This window comes from Euprymna scolopes, chromosome 8 (assembly GCF_053919585.1).
Source record: "Euprymna scolopes isolate OS-2025 chromosome 8, ASM5391958v1, whole genome shotgun sequence".
NCBI lineage: Eukaryota > Metazoa > Mollusca > Cephalopoda > Sepiida > Sepiolidae > Euprymna > Euprymna scolopes.
Genome location: NC_136489.1, coordinates 2,961,270 through 2,982,466, shown reverse-complemented (window position 1 = coordinate 2,982,466; position 21,197 = coordinate 2,961,270). Strand labels below are relative to the sequence as shown.

At 34.8% G+C, this 21,197-nt stretch overlaps 1 protein-coding gene and 1 non-coding gene across 3 annotated transcripts in view; both read right to left on the bottom strand.

Annotated features, from left to right (window-relative positions):
- The window catches only part of LOC145283482 (short-chain dehydrogenase/reductase 3-like), a 77,126-nt gene extending 56,681 nt beyond the window's left edge, over positions 1 to 20,445 (bottom strand). Inside the window, exon 1 of one of the 2 annotated variants that reach the window (XM_080132303.1) lies at positions 20,293 to 20,445. Coding sequence is in view for 1 of the 2 variants with exons in the window: in XM_080132300.1 (XP_079988426.1) it covers positions 18,241 to 18,285 (45 nt within the window). In the remaining variant the exon portion in view is untranslated. Of the gene's footprint in view, positions 1 to 18,240; positions 18,352 to 20,292 lie in introns of those variants that run through there. The other variant, XM_080132300.1, reaches the window with a different exon arrangement.
- Positions 13,595 to 13,676, bottom strand: Trnas-uga (transfer RNA serine (anticodon UGA)). Its single transcript has one exon. It is a non-coding gene; the product is annotated as a tRNA-Ser (tRNA).
- Positions 20,446 to 21,197: the final 752 nt, after the last annotated feature.

Sequence of the window (21,197 nt, the reverse complement as noted above, 5' to 3'; positions counted from 1 at the left end):
CTGTCCTTGTGGCCATGTCACTAGTAAGGGTGCTGGAGGTAAATGTTTTGTCTGGCCTGACGTTATCCGCCTGATAGTCAGGGACCCGAACCTTGGATTAACCACTAAGGAGGCTGTCCTATCAGCAGGCGCAAAGTACTGGGACTGCTGTATTACCATTTGGTGAGTGGATCTGTACCATGCAGTAGTCTCTGGTGGGGCCTCTCGATGCCATACTAGTGGGTAATTGTTACGGCTTTACCTTTTCGTGTGATACAAAAAAAAAAAATTTCCTGTCTTTTTCTCTCTTACTTTCCCTCTCTGTACTGCTCTAACCAAGTATGCCGACCTATTCCACAAATCCCAAAACCTCAACATGAAATATCTCCAGAATAAAAACTCGATTAAACCTAGAACCCCATCTTCCAACGTAGACCCCTACTATCAGGTCTCCTTTTCCAACATCAGGGGTCTACGTTTGAACCTTCCAGAGGTTGAAACCCAATTACAGGAGACGAAACCGGACATATTATTTCTAAGTGAAACTGGAATAGGGCCGACCACTTCCCTAGATGAGTTCATAATTAACGGATACTTTAATTTAACAGCTAAATCTGACCCCCAAGATCGCCATGGGCATGGAATATGTGCCTACATTAAGGATGGCTTCCCGTGTGGCAGGGATATCTCTAGAGAAGATCCTAATTTACCCTATATGTGCTTCAGGGTTGCACTTGCTAACACCACTGCATTTATATTTGCCCTCTATAGGCCCCACAACAGCGGAGTTACTATCTTTAAGAGCATATCTGAGAAAATAGACCACATACTGTCTTCACATCCCTCGGCTAACATCCACATCTGTGGTGACTTCAACGTCCATAACGTGGAATGGCTGACCCATTCAAATAAGACAGATGATGAGGGGAGGTTTTGTCATGATTTTGCCGTTGCTTATGACCTCACTCAGATTGTTCGCGAACCCACCCGTGTGCCCGATACACTCGGTCAATATGCAAGCCTCCTAGACCTTTTTCTCTCAACTTCCCCTGAGCTATGTTCATGTTCTATTCATTCTCCTCTAGGATCCTCCGACCACTCCGTCGTATCAGTTAACATAAAAACAAAATGTAAGAAGCCCCCAGACCACTGGCGTAGCTAGGGGAGGGGGGCGCCCCGGGCGGCACACCTGAGGGGGCAGCATTTTGAGAGGGTAAAAATAGAAAGTAGAAAAAATAAATAAAAATAAACAAAAGTTAACAAAAAATATGAAATTTTATACCAAAAAGGTTGTAAAAAATCGGAATTTTTTTTTGGGGGGGGGTATCGGAATCAGAAAAAATGTGTCCCTATTTTCTGAGTGTCAGGGGAGGGGGCGGCATGGGGGCGGCATTTTGAGATGGTAAAAGGCGAAAATCGAAAAAAATGCTAACAAAAAATCTGAAATTTTATATTGAAAAGGTTGTTAAAAATGGGAACTTTTGTAGCTATTGGAATCGCAAAAAGATGTCCCTATTTTGCGAGCGGCATATGTCAGGGGGCGGCATTTTGAGAGAGTAAAAATAGAAAGTAGAAAAAAATAAATAAAAATAAACAAAATCTAACAAAAATCTGACATTTAATACTGAAAAAGTAAAAAATCGGAATTTTTTGAGGTATCAGAATCAGAAAAATGTGTCTCTTATTTACGAGCAGCACATGTCAGGGGCGGCATTTTGAAAGGATAAAAATAGAAAATAGAAAAAATATATAAAAGCTAACAAAAAATCTGAAATTTTATACCGAAAGTTTGTAAAAATCTGAAGTATTGGAGGTATCGGAATCGGAAAAATGTGTCCCAATTTTACGATTCCAAAACCGATTCTTTAAAATTTTTAATTTAATTTTTCATTATTGGTACTAATTATAAATATTTATTATTTTTAAATTATCACTAAAACTAAAATGAGAATAACCTCAAAATACGATGTAAATTTATTTTATTTGTAAAACAATTTTTTTAAATTGCATAAATTCTCTATGTAACCTTTCAAAGAAAGCAGTTGCTTTACATGTTCTGAAAAATGTTGAAAAATTAAACAGCAACAGTCTTTGCAGCCCGCGGCGATCGTAAGATTTGCCCCCCCCCCTCCCCGTATTTGATAATTTGTTAACCTACAAAATTCCAAAAGCCCTCAAAATATTTTTTTATATGTGCATATATACATATATATGTGCATATACACATATATTTACACATACATATACATATATACATACATACGTGCATATATACATATATACACACACATACACATATATAAATACACATATATACATACATATATGTATATATATATATACACATATATACATATATGTATATATACATATATGTATATATACATATATGTATATATATACATATATAATATAAATATATACATACATATATACATACATACATGTAGATACATACATATACATATGTATATAAACAAATATATATATAATATATCCTTCAAGATTGAGGCATTTTTTTTGTTTTAATCTAGGTTGAACTTTCTCTACATTAAAAACCGATCTTGAAATGAATTAAAGCAATTTATTCTCAATTAATGGAAATTTTGAAAACTCCAAACGCAATTGTAAATTATTACTTGATAAATAGTTTAACAGTTTGGAGTTTTCAAAATTTCCATTAATTGAGAATAAATTGCTTTAATTCATTTCAATCACTAAGTTTAAAAAATGCAAGCATTAATTATTTCAGTGACCGGCTGACCTAACAGGATAGGGCCATGCCTAGGCTTCGGCCAAGCACCAAAAAAACAAAATGACCTCAGAAAGATTTCATACTTAAAGGGGAACTTTCATATAAATTTTTATCGAATAGGTGCGAAAAGAAGTTGGATATTTGGGTGTATATACACCGACATCAAAGAGGAAATAGCATTAGATGCGACAGTTTGAATTCATTAATTTTATTACTGTCCAATTGATGAGGCTAAGACTTTGAAAGTATCAAACGTTTGTTTTTGTTGCATACTTTTTATAACTCCTTGTAAACTCTACAATTGCTTGCTGGGGGATCGGACAAAATCACCCCAGGCAATCCTCACCATCTACTTAAAACAAAAGGAAAACAGATAAAATCTCAAATGAATAAAAAAATATTAAAAATCAGTGTTCATATTTTAATTTTAATTTAACTGAATTTAGGAAAATTAGATACCGTAGAACTAATTTTCGCAAGGTATGAAAATTAAGCAACTACAGAATAAATGTTAACTTAATAATAATGGACCAGTTTTCCTACCTAGCAAAAATGGACGAATTTTCCGGGCACCCAAATGCCGGGGGGGGGGATTTTACTACCGCCCCGGGCGGCAAAAGGTCTAGCTACGCCACTGCCCCAGACGTACCCCTCCACCGTACTGTATACCGATACTCTATGGCTGACTGGGAAAGCTTCCATACATTCATATCTGATTTACCTCTGCACTCCATGTTTAAAAAGGAAGTGTCCTCTATAGTATCAGATCTGACCGAATGGTTAATTGTAGGCATAGACCAATTCATACCATCTAAAAAATTCCAACAAAAACCTAACAGCCAGCCATGGTTCTCCCCAGAATGTGCTGCTGCTATCGCGCACAGAAATCACTTTTTCCATAGCTACCAACGTAATAGATGCACTGAGACTAAAGCTGCTTTCAGGACTGCCAGCAACCACTGTAAAAGAGTAATAAAAAATGCAAGAGAGCTATATACCCAGTCTGTTAAATCCAAGGTAGCTGATCAGTGGCTTGGTTCCCACCAGTTTTGGCAAATAACAAACAGGATCCTGAACAGAAGTATGCGTTCTACCCCAACAATTATCAATGGACCAGAGGTCATCTCGTCACCTTCAGACAGGGCCAAACTCTTTGCCAAGAACTTTGCAGCTAATTCTACCTTATGCGACGAAGGCCATCAACTCCCCATATTTCCTCCTATAACACAGAACAAGCAAGGTAACATACAAATATCCGTGCATGAGGTCGCCAAGCTAATCAAGAACCTAGATTCCAGTAAAGCAACTGGCCCTGATGGCATCCCAATTATAGTGTTAAAAAAGCTTCAACCAGAACTTGCTCCCATACTTACGAAACTATTTAAGCGCTGCCTTAAGGAGAAGTGCTTTCCGACTCCCGGGAAGACGTCATCAGTTTGCCCTGTATTTAAGAATTCAGGTGATAAGTCATCTCCCTCTCAGTACAGACCAATAAGTCTTCTCTGTGTTATGAGTAAGTTGCTGGAATCCATATTAAATAGAGAAATAGTCAACCACCTCAGCAGGAATAACCTTCTTAGTGACACACAATATGGCTTCCGCTCTGCAAGATCTACAGCAGATGTGCTGATGGTTATATCCCACAGGATTAGTGAATCTCTTGACAAAGGCTTCCTTTCTAGGGCAATTGCTCTTGACATATCAAAGGCCTTTGACAAGGTATGGCATAAGGGTCTACTTCACAAGATTTCCAGCTACAGTATAACTGGAAATGTTTTCTCAATCATTAAATCATTTCTCTCCGATAGGCTCATAAGAGTAGTGGTAGATGGACAAAAATCAGAGGCCTGCAATATAAATGCTGGAGTCCCTCAGGGGTCAATCCTGGGCCCAACTCTCTTCCTGATCTACATCAATGACCTCCCTAAACACATACTTAAATCATTCATTGACATCTATGCTGATGACACGACCATCTACGGCAACATATCAAAGGCTGTAAATGACAAAGTTCTCTCTGATTCTCTCTCCTCTGATCTCGAGCGCGTGGTTCAGTGGGGAAAGATGTGGCTGGTTACCTTTAATGCATCCAAAACCAAACTCCTATCCTTACATCATCAACGCTCTGATCCCCATCTGGCATCAATTGTGATGGATGGCTCTCGTCTGGGTGAGGCCCCGTGTTTTGACAAGCTTCTGGGTTTGATCTTTACTCCTGATCTGAAATGGAACACGTACATCAAGTCTGTTGCCAAGGTCGCTGGAAAGATGGTGGGATCCTTCTACCGCTCCAGAAGATATCTCACTACTGATGCAATTCTCTATCTATATAAAAGCCAAGTACATCCAAGGATGGAATACTGCTGCCATATCTGGGCAGGAGCTGCTAAAAACAGCCTATCCTGCCTTGACAGAGTACAAAATAGACTTCATGGCTTAGTGGGGGATGCCCTTTTCTCTACCCTGCAACCTCTCTCCCACAGAAGAGACGTTGCGAACCTATCCTTGTTTTATCGTTATTTCCATGGTAGGTGCTCGTCTGAACTCCAATCTCTGGTCCCCCCTCACCAATCTTTCACAAAAAACACCCGTCTAGCTGAATCCACTGCGAAAAATTTCCCCCACTCTATATATGTGCCTAAATCAAAACGCGGATTCCATGAACAAAGCTTCTTTCTTAGAACTGCACGCCTGTGGAACTCTGTTCCGCCTGCCTGCTTCCTACCAGACTACAACTTGGATGTCTTCAAGTCCAATGTTAACAAATTCCTAATGAACCACCCCCTTAAGTAAACACTTCATCAAATCTCCACACTAACGTAATGTACTTGCAATAACCCTTATCCCTGAGTGGCTTCCGGGCCTTGATAAGTGGTGATCACTGTGTAAAATATATATATATATATATATATATATTTATGGCTTTAAGGAGAGAAGTGTGCTTCTTTAGCCGCAGGCAATGAGCTGACAGCTCTTTTCTCACCCAACAATAATAAAACAAATGAATAGCGACTTAAAAATAATCTTGGAAATGTGCTGAATAATTCAACAGGTTATTTTAATGTGGAGCAAAAAGCTTATATCTTTGAAAATTTCCCACCATATTACCCAAATAAATTTATACTTTCTGATGCCACAAAAGTACCGAAACGGTACAAGTTAGGAATTGTGACTGGTTTTTATTTCATGCAAATTGTCACATGAAATAACTTACCGCAACTTGAAACAATTTTATTAGTTATTTCAAAGAAAACTTTTCTATTTAATGTGACATTTTTTTCTTTTTATTGCACATGAAGAAAAGTGTTTGTCTAGAATAGTTCTTCTCACCTCTGGCAACAGGCGTTTTATTAAAAAAAAAAAATGACTGCATTTCATTTGCATATGTGTGCAGTGGACAGTGTGATTTCGTGTGATTCCATGAGACTTATACACCTTATAAAGCCACGTCCGCCATCTTTAATCTCCCCCCCTCTCTCTCTCTCAGATCTCACCCGAAGGTAAGTTGTATAGCCACACAAAGCACACATATGTGAGCGTTTGCTTCTTTTTATATTCGACTCTACAATAGTTTTATACGTTTTAATGTTGAAGATCCAGGGGAGGTAACTGCAGTTGACTATTTTGGTTAAATACCATTTATCATTTTTAACATTAAATGTCGGATAAAAAATAAGCAGAGAGCTCATTTTTCATCAACCAATGATGAGACAAATAAATAGGGACTTGAAAATAATGTTGAGATTGTGTTGAACTGTTCAACTGGTTGTTTTAGCAGCTTCTTTTACAAGCAAAAACGGAATCTCAAGTAGTGGAACTGATCGCAGAAGATTTGGCAAGTAAAATATTGCTGAAAGAAACCATTTCAAGTGTTAGGGTGAAAAGAGAAAGAAAATAAAAAGTTCAACCGTTCCGCCATCGTTTTAAATAAATTTGGAAAGGAATCCTTCACTCTAGTTTTCCATAATGAAACTTTTTGTTTCTCCTTTTTATCTTTTCTTTCTTTTTCCTATGTAACGTTGTTTGGGAACCAACACATTGTAGCCTCAGTCGCAAAGTAGACAAAGAATAGAAAAGAACTTTAACTCGCTTTTTTTGTTGCACAACGACATCCATTTTCTCTTGTTAACGCTCACGTGATCGTCTTCTTCAACATGCTCTCAAACGTCATCCATGATCCTAACTTGATCTCAAATGTTATTCCCATCTCTAATGTGATCTCCTTTTAAAAGACTATTCTTTCGCACCAGTGATATCATATTATATGCATTTGCTGTCCATGCTATGTTATACCAATACTGACTGATACGTCTTTTTATTTGATTAAACTTCCCAGTTTTCTTTTTATTTCCTTTTTAACTTCACTGATAGAGACGTTATTTTATATAAATATGAAGATTAGTACGAATATTATCGAATCATAATTTTGTCCCCATTATTTTTAATGGAAAAAAATGTAAATTCGTTCTAAAGTATTCTTTAGTTATAGGATTGTGTTATGTTTGTAAAATATTCCATTTTAATTCTTCTAAATAATCCATGAATACTTGTAATTAACTGAACAAGTTAACCCTCTCTCACTTAGCTATGTATTTCTCTCTCTCTCTCTCTCTCTCTCTCTCTCTCTCTCTCTCTCTCTCTCTCTCTCTGTTGATTCAACCATTCTCTAATATTTTTTCTTTATGTCTCTGTAAACATTAGAGAAAAAAATGACTATTTGTTTTTCAGCTGATTTACACAGTGTGTTTATACAATGATGTGCATTAAACAGAAAAATAAAAAATCTCTTCACTTCCCTATTATCAACGATATATATTAACTATTTGGCCAATGAGATCTGACATGTTATATGACCTTACCTCTTGACGTTGAAAAGTTCAGTCATGATCAAAATTTTCACAGAATTTCAACTTTGGATTTTTACAAATTTGATGCGTGGCTCTGAAGCTCTTTGATAACAATAACCGCCGTGCAAAATTTCGAACTATCACATTTTCATAGCATAACTTCAATAATTCTTCATACGTTATGAAGTAACACCCAGATAAGACTCTGGCCCATCCTTACATTGTCAGGTTGAGGTATGCAGTTACACTCAAGTTCTTATATTAAATATGATAATTGATATGCTAAATTATTTATAGTTTTTCATGTAAAAAGAATATGGGATAAACATCACAAGATTTTTATATTTCTTCTTGCCTCCATGGGCACCTCAGCAAAAGCTTTTTTTCAAAAATCAAGATTGAATATTCGTAAGTTGTGTTCATTCAGTCTGCATATTTAGCAATGGAAATTTTATTTCAAAGTTTAGTGTGACAGATCAATCGACATATAGACTGACAGACAGAACCTCTAATAAAGAATCATGGATGCATCTATAAGAAATGCTGTTGCATTCGACTTATATATACATTCAATGTACATGCATTAATGATGGGCATTTCTGGGAAAGAAGCTTTGTTCATGAAATGTGCATTTAGGTTTAGGCACAGGTAAAGTACTTGTAAAACAATCACAGGGATGGAAGCTTGTGGTGATGTGACAGTGGCTTGAGCTGAGTAAGCAGTGCAGGACCTCAATCATTGATTACCATCAACAAATAACATCATTCACAAACTCCTCGGCTAAACATTGACATTGCCAAGGCTGCTGTTAAAAAGATGAGCTTCATCATGCTAGAAAATTACTCATACCAGAGAGTATCTGATATCTTTACAAGTCACAATTCGCATACCATCCATGGAGTATTGTTTACCATTAGTCTCTCATTCTCATTCTCATTCTTAAAAAGAATCTCTAATCTAATCAGTCCTGCACTATCAGTAAAGCTCCAACCTCTGTCCCATCGTTTTGCAAGTACTTTAATGGAATGTGCTCTAATGAACTCATAGCACTTGTACTCCTTTGACATGCATGACATGGATGGACCCTTGAGGCACACCTTGAGTTTTTGATTTCTGTCCATCAATAAAATACTCTTATAAGCTTATCAGAGAGTAAGGATTTAGTTCCATAGCTCGCTATCTTGTGAAGTAGAACTTTATGCCATACACTATCAAAAGCATTTGAAACCTGTTGAGAAATTCACTAATGCTTAGTACATCAGCTGTAGATTTCGCCATAACGCATGTCACTGATCAGGTTATTTTTGCTGAAGTGGTTGAACACTTTTCTGTTTATTACAGATTCCAGCAACTTGCTCATGATGCAGAACAGACTGACTAGTCTGTATAAGAGGGAGATGACCGATCTTCAGAATTTTTAAATATGGGACAGATTGATGAAGTTTTCCAGGGTGTTAGGAAGAATTTCTCCTTAATGCAACGCATAAACAGCTTTATAAGTATAGGAGCTAGTTCTGGTTGAAGCTTTTTGAGCATTATGATTTGAATGCTATCGGGCCAGTTGCTGTACTGAATCAAGGTTTTTAATAAGCTTGACAACATCATGTACAAATATTTGTATGTTGCATAGTGTGTTTTCAGTCACAGGAGGAAATACAGGGGGTAGGCAGCCATGATCGCAAAGGGTAGAATTTGCTGCAAAGTTTTTGGCAAAGAGTTTTGCTTTACCAAATGCTGATGAGATGATGAGGGTAGTGATAGAAGACGCACTTCTGTTCAGGACCCAGTTTGTTCATCGCAGAATTTGGTAGGCAGTAAGCCGGTGCTCAGCTATTTTAAACTTGACGAACTGAACATAGGAATCTCTTGCTTTCTTTATTACTCTTTTACAATGGTTGCTGCCAATTCTAAGGGTGGCTTTAGTTTCATAACATCTATTACATTGGAAGCAATGGAAATAGTGATTTCCGTGCACAATGACACATTCTAGGATGAACCACAGTTGGCTGTTGAGCTTTTGCTGGAATTTCTTAGAGGGCATGAAGTGGTCTATACCAACAATTAACCATTCAGTCAGGTCATATACTACAGAGGACCCGTTCTTTTTGAACATGGAGTGCAGCCATAGAGTATTGCTGGACTTGTACATCTGAAGGTTTATTACATTTTGTTTTTATCTTAACCGAAACAACGATTTATCTTATATTATTGATATTTCTCTTACGCCCACTCACACACATTTTAAATTATGCCACTGTTCAACCAGAAATCAATCCACAGTCAGGAAAATACCCAAGTAATTATTAATAGTTAGCATTTTTCTCCCTATAAATATTCCTCCCCTTCCTCCAAAGATTTACTAATATATGAAATTATTTACCTACCATTTAAAAATATGCTTTTGGGAGAGCAAGTTATTTATGTAATCGTTTTTATGATAAATAATCCTTTATTCATCATACCCACCTACATTGAGGTCAATAAATTATCAACTTTGTGAATTTTAATAATTTGCAGTTGTCATTATGTGGAGTGGGGTATAGGATTTAGCTGAATTCAGTTAAGTATTTACTAAATTAAGAGATATTAATAATTAATAAAATCAAACTAGCAAACTATAATTCAATGTAAAATCTAATTGAAGGGTAATTTTTATTTTTTTATTTTTGAAGATAACATTTATCTGTTTATTTATTTAAAATATAAAAAAATAAAAATTACTTATAAAAATTATTTATTTAAAATATAAAAAAATAAAAATTACTTATAAAAATTATTTATTTAAAATATAAAAAAATAAAAATTACTTATAAAAATTATTTATTTAAAATATAAAAAAATAAAAATTACTTATAAAAATTATTTATTTAAAATATAAAAAATAAAAATTACTTATAAAAATTATTTATTTAAAATATAAAAAAATAAAAATTACTTATAAAAATTATTTATTTAAAATATAAAAAAATAAAAATTACTTATAAAAATTATTTATTTAAAATATAAAAAAATAAAAATTACTTATAAAAATTATTTATTTAAAATATAAAAAAAATAAAAATTACTTATAAAAATTATTTATTTAAAATATAAAAAAATAAAAATTACTTATAAAAATTATTTATTTAAAATATAAAAAAATATAAAAAAGGTGGTGACAAGCAATAAGTAATTAATAGTGATTTTAATATTAAACTTAATGATATTAATATTAAACTTAATGATATTAATATTAAACTTAATGATATTAATATTAAACTTAATGATATTAATATTAAACTTAATGATATTAATATTAAACTTAATGATATTAATATTAAACTTAATGATATTAATATTAAACTTAATGATATTAATATTAAACTTAATGTTCTTTTAAATTCTATATAAGATCTTAGAATCTTCAACATGTCAAATCAACGGTTTTAATCATACTCCACAGTACCTAAGATATCATTCTCTTAATGGGTAGCACAAAAAAACTTATCAAAATTGTTTTAAATTTTCTAATAGTTTCTATATATAATGGTATGGATAATTTCATTATAATTATCATATTACCTAATTAATAGAAAAACGACTATTAATATTAATTCCACATTAAACTTATCAGAAAAACAGATTTTTTTTTACAAAGGAATCACCACTTATCAAGGCCCAGAGGAGACTCGAGGATAAGGGTTAAAGAGTGTACCGTGTTCAAAAAGAAAATACTATAGTAATCGTTAGAAGTGTAAACTTGGTAAATTGGATTACTTAAGGGGAACGGTTCATCAAGAACTTATTTACATTAGACTTGAAGACAACCATATTAGTCAGCTGGAAAGCAGGCAGACGGTAGAGAGTTCCACAAGTGTGCAGTTCTTAGAAAGAAGCTTTGTTCATGGAATCCACATTTAGGTTTAGGCACGGATAAAGAGTGGGGGAAATTATTGATAGTGTTTACAGCCAAACGAGTATTTCTCGTGAATGTTTGGCGAGGAGGGGACCATAGATTGGAGCTCAGACGAGCACTTGACATGAAAATAACGATAAAACAGAGACAAACCCGCACTGTCTCTTCTGTGAGAAAGAGGTTGCATGGAAGAGAAAAAGGCATCCCTCACTAGGCTACGAAGTCTATTCTGAACTCTGTCAAGACAGGATAAGGTCTTCCTAGCAGCTCTTGCCCAGATGTGACAGCAATACTCCATCCTTGGACGTACCTGGCTCTTATACAGGCAAAAGATTGCATCAGCAGGTAGATATCTACTGGATCGATAGAAGCATCCCATCATTTTTACAGCGACCTTGGCAACTGATTTGATGAACGTATTCCATTTTAGATCAGGAGTAAAGGTCAAGCCCAGAAGCTTGTCAAAACATGGAGCCTCTCCAAGACGAGAGCCATTCATTTCAGTTGATGCCAAATGGGGATCAGTGTTGATGATGCAAAGATAGAAGCTTGGTTTTAGATGCATTAAAGTAACCAGCCACTTTTTTCCCCATTGTACCACATGCTCAAGATCAGAGGAGAGGGAATCAGTGAGAACTTGGTCATTTATGGCCTTTGATTTGCTGCCATAGATGGCAGTGTCATCAGCAAAAATGTCTACGAATGATGTAAGGATGTGATTTGGAAGATCATTAATGTAGATAAGGAAGAGAGTTGGACCCAGGACGGACCCCTGAGGACTCCAGCCTTAATACTATGAGCTTCTGATTTCTGCCCCTCAACCATTACTCTTTATGACCCTATCAGAGAGAAATGATTTAAAAATTGAAAAGACATTTCCAGCTATACCATAGCTGGAGATCTTGTGAAGTAGACCTTTATGCGATACCCTATCAAAGGCCTTTGATATGTCAAGAGCAATTGCCCTAGAAAGGTTGCCTCCATCGAGAGTTTCGCTAATCCTAATTAAATCAACTTTAGTGTGATTATGTTAAAGTTCCAAATAGTTAATAAAATTCATTTTTCCATTCTACAATCCGCAACATTCATGATTAATTTTACCTTTGCTTGTCACAATACAATTCATATGGGTTTGAAATAGACCAACACTTCTTTATATGGAGACAGTTTTGTAAACGTTCTTGCTTTTTGTAAAGCAAAGGTTCTTCCAACGTGCCATGCACTAACAGTTTCTCTCATTACGGTACAAACACCCCTGCTGGCTTGCTACGTGTATCCAATATATACTTTACCTCCAAGACAACTGCCTTTGTCTGATTTGCATGTTAAATTTAAAAAAAAACATTTTTTTTTTTAAATTCTTGTCTCTAACTAAACTTTACTTGACACTCTAAATTCTAATAATTCTACTGTATTCTGTAAGATTAATCCTCTCCTGAAAACTAACAATTTGCTCTACTCCCCAAGCGGCCACTAACACTCATACAGTACACACGCCTTTGGAAGGGAGTCCTTAGCTCTCAGCCTTTAACTTTCACATGCTGACCGATTGGAAGTCATCATCACTGAACATCTATTCATTTCTACCTCTAAGGCATGCATTAGTTTATTCTTATCCAGGTAGATACCTACTAGCTATAGTCTGTACTTAGATTTACAGCTATCTACATTACATAGCGATAGCTGTCTCTTCCTTTATTTTGCAATGATAAATACAAAAACTTTAACCATTTGCCCATTGCAGCTTCTCCTCCGAATCACAGGAAATATTACATGATTGTTTTATTATCTTCTACACATTGTATAAAAAATGATTCGCTAAAACAGGATTCGAACCTGTGCGGGCATTGCCCATTGGATATCAATTCCAACGCCTTAACCACTCGGCCATCGCAGTTTCTCCTGCAAACCACAGAAAATATTACATGATTGCTTTATTATTTTCTACAAAGTGTTTAAACACTATCCGTACGAACAGGATTCAAACCGGTGCAGGCATTGCTCATTGGATTTCAAGTCCAACGCCTTAACCACTCGGCCATCGCAGCTTCTCCTCCAAGTAACAGAAAATATTACATGATTGCTTTATTATTTTCTACAAAGTGTTTAAACACTATCCGCTATGAACAGGATTCGAACCGGTGCGGGCATTGCTCATTGGATTTCAAGTCCAACGCCTTAACCACTCGGCCATCGCAGCTTCTCCTCCAAGTAACAGAAAATATTACATGATTGCTTTATTATCTCCTACAAAGTGTTTAAATACTATCCGCTACGAACAGGATCTGAACCTGTGCGGGCATTGCACATTGAATTTCAAGTCCAACGCCTTAACCACTCGCCCATCGCAGCTTCTCCTCTGAATCACAAGAAATATTACATGATTGTTTTATTATCTTCTACACATTGTATAAAAAATGATCTGCTACGAACAGGATTCGAACCTGTGCAGGCATTGCCCATCTATCTATTTTATAATACTAGAACTCTGTCGTTCTTGGTTGTTTGCTTGTTTGCTTGCGCACTATCCTCCTCCTCCTACTACTACTATGCCTCGTCTTCTTGCTACTACTATTACTTCTCCTCTTTACAACTACTACTACGCCTCCTCTTCCTTATCCTACTATTACTGGTTGACATGTATTTTCCCTACTACTACTCTACTACTTCTCCTACTACTAATACTACTACTGCTACTAATGAAGAAGAAGAAAATTGGAATAATGTATTTCCCCTCAGATCATGCCTAAACGCAAAGTTACAAGACCACAAGTGGCTGATAAAAATCAAAGCTGTGATGCAGGACCACTTATAATTCAATGGCTGTATTTTTTTTTCTTTCAAAAATAAACAATTATAAACAAAATGACTCATAGAAATCTATCTATATTCTTTTTTTCATTTTAATATACTTTCATAGAAATGTTTCCGTTATGTCACAAAAACTATTTTCTTTACGTCACAAGTGTCAAACTCCATGGGCCAACAACCAGCAGTCGTATCAATCACGTTTATTGGATTTATTAAATGTTGCTATAATTTCTCAACACTGAGTGACCCAACGGGTCACGGGTTGTCTAGTCACATTTAAAATTTTGCAAGTTGAGGAAACAGGGAACAGGAAGAGAATTTCAAAGGTATGCTGTCTGAAAAAAGAAGTTACCGAAGTAGAAATTCTTCTGGCATCTAGCAATTTCTTCAGTGGAGAGGTGGAATTTTGCTATTTCATGGGTGGGTCGGGGACAAACTAAGTGCATTATCAATAAAATGCATTTAGAAACATTTCAACTAACTCAGGTGAGAACCGATCCTTTAAGATATCCTCCATTCAAGAAATGCACAAAAAAATTTAACTCTTTGATATCACAAGAATTTATATTCGCGTTTTTATAATGTAACAATAGTTTGTGAATATTTTTTGTGCAGAGGAAGAGAAAAATTATTGTAAGAATTGAGGTGGGAAGACAAAGACGATGAATAGGAAATATTTTCAGCGTTTTTGTTGGAATTCAATGACAAAGGTTGAATTGTGTCAGGTGTGTGAAAAGTTTATAAAACAACAAAAACAAAAATTACAAAACATTAAAAAAAATTTGAAATTTTATTAGATGACGATCGATAGTTTTATATTATTTGAACTAATTATGGACTACTATTCTCATCTTGGATGTTATGGACATGTAAAGTAAAAAATAAAGTTGTTAAATATCAATTAGTTCTAAGTGACAGTCTTTTGGAGGTTGAAGGTTCAATCCTTACTACAGGCAATGAAGAGTAAAATAAAGATTATTTACTTTTACTCTGTCATGACTGACGGAACAAGAACAATATTCCCATATGTATAAAATGAAGGGTCCAGTTTGTAATTATATATAGACACCTGAGTTCAACAGGATGGACTTGACGATGGTCTGAAGTTACATTGAGAGGTTGCATTGGCCAAAATGCTGTGAAAATTATATCCAAAGTGGAAACTATTGTTCCCACTTTGGATATAATTTTCACAGCGTTTGTATGATCCAGCAAGTAAAAATTGAAGAGATGCACTCATTGTTTAGAAATGAAAGAGGATTTGATGAAAATGTAAAATCATTTTTACATTTATGAGATATTGAGATTATGCGTGGAGTAGCGTTGTTATATTTGGGTTGGTGATACTGTAGATATAGATTAGTAAAAACTAATAGTTTTGCACACAGCAAACACACAGACACAATTTGTAAAAGGGAAAGAATAAGCAATTATCGGCCTTTTGATCTTCCCTCTGGCAGACAGGCATCGACACTAGCTTCCGTTTCAATATCTTTTCCCTTTTTCCTCTTCCGTCTCTTTTTCCTCTTCTCTTTTCCCCATTTTTTTTTTTTTAATTTTTTTTTAATTACATTTTCACCCCAAACAAGGCACATTGCCACTTTGGTGTAGGGGGCTACTATCAGGGGCAACAACTACTGGGGCACTATGTTGGGATTTGGGCAGCAAGATGTCGGTCGGCTCACGTTACGCTTGAACTTCTGTATGTCAGTACAGTTGGGGAAGCAGGGACCTGGAATGGAATTCCAGAGTCTAGTGGTTCTGGGGAAGAAACTACTGGAGTAGAAAGATCTTTTACATCTAGGGATCTCTACTGTGTGGGGGTAGGATTTAGCTGCCTGTCGGGTTTGTCAAGGGTGTCTACGTCGTGGGGGCACAAGTGTCTGCAGTTAGCCAGAGCATTCACCATTAAAATACTTGTAGAACAGGCAGAGGGATGCAACGTTTCGTCGATGAGACAGAGGCTGAAGCTTAGATGCCAGTTGAGGGCCTATCAGATTGGCGATTCTCTTTTGAACCTTGTCTAGGAGCGAGAGACTAGTAGCAGATGCACCAGCCCAAATGTGACAGCAATACTCCATATATGGGCGAATAGTGGCCTTATAGAGGTACAGGATACTTTCAGGTGTTAGTAGTTTTCTAGCACGGTAGAGAGAGCCTACCTTCTTCGCAGCGGCCCTGACAATGCTCTCAATGTAATTGTTCCAATTCATGTTTCTTGTGAACGTTAGGTCAAGCAGTTTGAAAGATGTACTCTCAGATAAAGAGTCACTGGCCATTGCTATTGGTGGCAGAGAAGGTTTCTTGTAATTATTGAAGGAAACCAGTTTAGTCTTGGCAGCATTGAATGTGACGATGGCATGCAACAGTAATGTATGCCACATGTTCCGAGTTTGGTTTACACACGCAAACCGATTCAGTAATGAAGAAACTACTGTGTATTAATATTTACCCATTTGAGAGTTATTGATAAACGTATTTGTAATTGGATTAACTCTACCCTTTTTTCTTGCCTGCAACCTCTCTCCCTCACAAACGTGATGTTGCTTGTCTCAGTCGTTCCTATCAATACTATTATGACGTATGTTCTTCAGAATTGTCTGATCTTTTTTTCTTTTAGTTCGTTTGACTTGTGTAATTTAGTGGTCTCCATCAATTTGTTGTTTTGATACCTTGTGACACTATATGCTGTCAGTGAATATTTTTTGTAAAAATAAATAGTTAAGATTCTCTTATATATATATATATATATATATATATATATATATATATATATATATATTACAATCTGTGTTGCGTGTTGTTTGATCTGCCTAAACATCAGATGAAGTCTGCCACCTCTCCAGCCTGAATCCAAGAGAATGACGTCATCCACGAGGAATGGAGAACCGCCCGGAGAAAAAAAACACACCTAATTCCAGTTATGCATTCACTCTTTGAAAAAGACTTCCAAGTAACCATAAACATAGTTATATATGTTCCAATTTTTTTCTGTTTACCTGGAGTTCATTCCTAGCATAGGAATGAAGCCAACCCCATCGTGTTATATATATATATATATATATATATATATATATATATATATATATATATATATATATATATATATATATATATACTCGGTTTTTTTTATATTCAAAAGTAATGGACTAATGAATTCAACGAGGTTGTTAGATAGTGCTCAATAAAAAGAGCTGATAATACTTGTTTATTGTTATATAAACATGCTCACATCCCGCTGCTACAAATAGCCACTTGTTTCAATCAAACAACAGATATCATCAGGCAGCGACTTGACTATTCAAAAGTTTAATGAATAACCTTTATTTATTCATTAAACTTTTGAATAGTCAAGTCGCTACCTGATGATATCTGTTGTTTGATTGAAACAAGTGGCTATTTGTAGCAGCGGGATGTGAGCATGTTTATATAACAATAAACAAGTATATATATATATCTATCTATATCGACCAAGTAACTCTTCCCTGTCAAAAGAACATTGTCATATTGATGTCGTAAAACCAGTTATCACAAAACACAACATCGGTCCTAATCACTAAAAGATCACTCATAGTGTTATATTTTGGTGCCTACAAACGCAGAATTCAACCCTGTTTAAAATTCATGGTTTAAAAAATCACAACAACGCTTTCTAGCCATGAAAAAAGACGATTTCAAACAATTAAAATCCATGATTAAAAGAAAAAAGAATCTCAACGTTCCACTGGCTGTGGGAAGAGCAGATTTTACACACGTGCACAAACACTCAGAGACTTGGGAACCTGTTAACAAAAAATGATATGGAAAATTGAACATTAAAAAAAACATTAAAAAACATTAAAGAAACATTTTTTTTTTTAAATCTTTAAAAAAAGACATTTAAAAAAAATCTAACAATAGTTAAAAATTCTTCATCACATCGAACTGTGATAAAAAAAAAAAAAAATGTGTACCTGTTCCATAAAAAGCAATTGATCTTGTTTAATTAATCTTAACATGTTGATATTGTCCCATTTCAGGTTGAGAGATAGTAATGAAACATACCTGAATGGAACTCTTTTGATTTCACGAACGTTAAACGACTGAACATAATGAATGTTGGTTCTAACATTCTGTTGCCTACTTTTTGAGGTGTGAGAAGAAGGAAGAAAAAAAAATCATTTTTTGATTGTTGCTTTTGGGGTAGAAAAAATTTATTACAAATTGTATCAGTCACATGGTGACTTAATATTACCTAGCGGACGGATTAGCTTTGGGTGGAGGGGATACTAACTGATTTCTCCCCCACCCCATGCCATGCGCTGATTTTGCTCATTGCAGCGGAAAACTTTGGAAAAAAAAAATCAGGCGATTTTATTGATTTAAATGAAATTCTTGTTAAAAAAGGCACCTCTCAAAAAATTAAACACCCTAATGTCATAGTTTTAAAGTTACATTTCAGTCGCCATTGTGCGTTACCACATAATAATATGTCAATCATTTTTTAAAACGATAAGAGATGATGTCCCAAGGGGGTAGGGGTGTGTGGGGTTCCGCCATTGTTCAGTGACCCTGTGTAAAAACTGGTTATGAGGTGGTAGTGAGGTTATAGGTGTATCAGAATTTTTGTAGGAATTTTTGACACCCCTAACACGAAACTGCGAATAAAATATAAAAATCTCGTAATTTCGCTGATAAAAGTGGGTTGTTTATTTTCTTTATGGATTATACTTCCAAAATAAACTATTAAAGTTGTTTTAAAAGTAATAGAAATATATATATTTTTAAACAGTAATGAATTTTACGAACTCAATATTTTTCAATTTTTAAACTTTAAAAATCTATCAAAATTTTTCTATTGATTCTATTTTTACGATATTTTCAGGGTCAATGTGAAATTTTATGCTCTTTCCAATAAACCGAATATAATATTTTAGACAAACGTTTTTTTTTTAATTCACGCCTCCCCCCCCCATTTTCAAGTGTCTATTAAAAAGTAAATAATTAATTTACTCACCGAAAAGTAAATAATTAATTTACTCACAAATTGAAGAGAAAAGGTCAATAAATAATATATTCAAATTTAAAACAAAAAAAGTACTGTTTTTTTAGAAATTTACTTGTAAAGTCCGAAGTTTAAAACCTTTAAAAAAAAAAAACACGTTGTTTTTTTTTTTTTGTTTGTTTTTTAAATGAAACCTTGGTCCTTGCTCCTTTAATTGAAAAATAAATTAGGGCTTGAATTATATTTTTCGAGGAGTTATAAGCTTGGAGAGATGGGGTGGAATTATTCACTATTTTCACGAAATTTCTGACACACCTAGTGAGGTTATGCTGAAACCCTTTCTGTGGTCCACTCTCTCTCTCTGTCTCTCTCTCTGTCTCTTTTCCTGAGCTCATATAGATCGGTCCCCATGGCTGCCCATATTGGTTCAATGAAATCCTATGACAAGTTACAGCCGAAGGGCGAAAGTACATTATTGAACTTGACTTTCCAGGTTCTTGATAATTTTTAAGGAACAATTATTTGCAAACATGATACTTGGAATATTTTCCGGAAATTTTTATAATTTTAAGGAAAAATTATTCGTGTAGATTACTTATTGAAAGGTTTATTTTGAAATTAAACCGAATTATAAACTGAGATGTTAAATGAGGAGAATTTCCGAAAAATTAAATTGATTCTAATTTTGAATTATTCTTTGAGAGGAACAAAGATAAAGATTTTCTCAGTCTGGAAGGATTTCTCCTTCATTGAATGAGGACAGAATAGGTTGAGCATTGCTGCACTGTGATCTTAATCAAAAGATCAATGTTAAATAACTATTCTCTAAATAATTATTTTTTATATAGTAAAAGTATATAGCATGATTAACGATTGATTTTCTTTTTTTCTTTTTTTACAGGGTAGTCATCACTTATAAGGCCCGGAAGCTACTCGGGGATAAGGGTTATTGCATGTACAGTAATCAATGGGATAATATCAAAGTAATCGTTAGTAATGGAGATTTGATAAAGTGTCTTACTTAAGGGGGTGGTTTATCAGGAATTTGTTTATGTCGGACTTGAAAACTTCCAAGTTGTAGTCAGGTGGGAAACAGGCAAGCGGAAGAGAGTTCCACAGGTGTGCACTTCTAAGAAAGAAGCTTTGTTCATGGAATCTACGTTTTGATTTAGGCACAGATAAAGAGTTTGAATTTAATGAGGATTCGACAGTTTTAAACTGTATTTTTCTTAAGCTGTTAAATTGTACAGAATGAATCATTAACTAATCTGGCTTCCAGGTGTTAGAGTTATTGTTAGGGTTAGGGAAGTAGATTAATTTGAAATGAATTTTTTATGATCTTTTAGAAAGAAATTTATTTTAATAAACATTTCAAAGTATTTACTATGAAATGTTTTCTGAATTTCATGGAAAAAAGTAATTATAACTGAAATGCTTCAAAATGATTCCCCCCCCCCAAAAAAAAAACAAAAACAACAAATTATTAACATACTAGTTCATTGACTTAACGTAAGTCAAGGTTCCTAAGTTCATCCATTTTGTGAAAAATTGCCCTAACTGTGTATTCCAAGTAAGTGAATCTGAGTGCCCTTCTCTTTGATTAATCCCTAAATAACTATTAATGTGTGGCCTTGGAGTCTATATTCGAAACACCCTCCCCTTGACTAGAGAAACCAAACTAAAATCGGACGATCAAGCCTTTATGTGCTTTAGACTTAACATGCAACATAACATTAGTTACTTTTATTTTCTCTACTGCTCTTTTTTTTTTTTTTTTTACGCAGTGGTCACCACTTATCAAGGCCCGGAAGCCACTCAGGGATAAGGGTTATTGCAAGTACATTACGTTAGTGTGGAGATTTGATGAAGTGTTTACTTAAGGGGGCGGTTCTGTTACGTTGTCGTATCATAAAGGATATGAGTGTT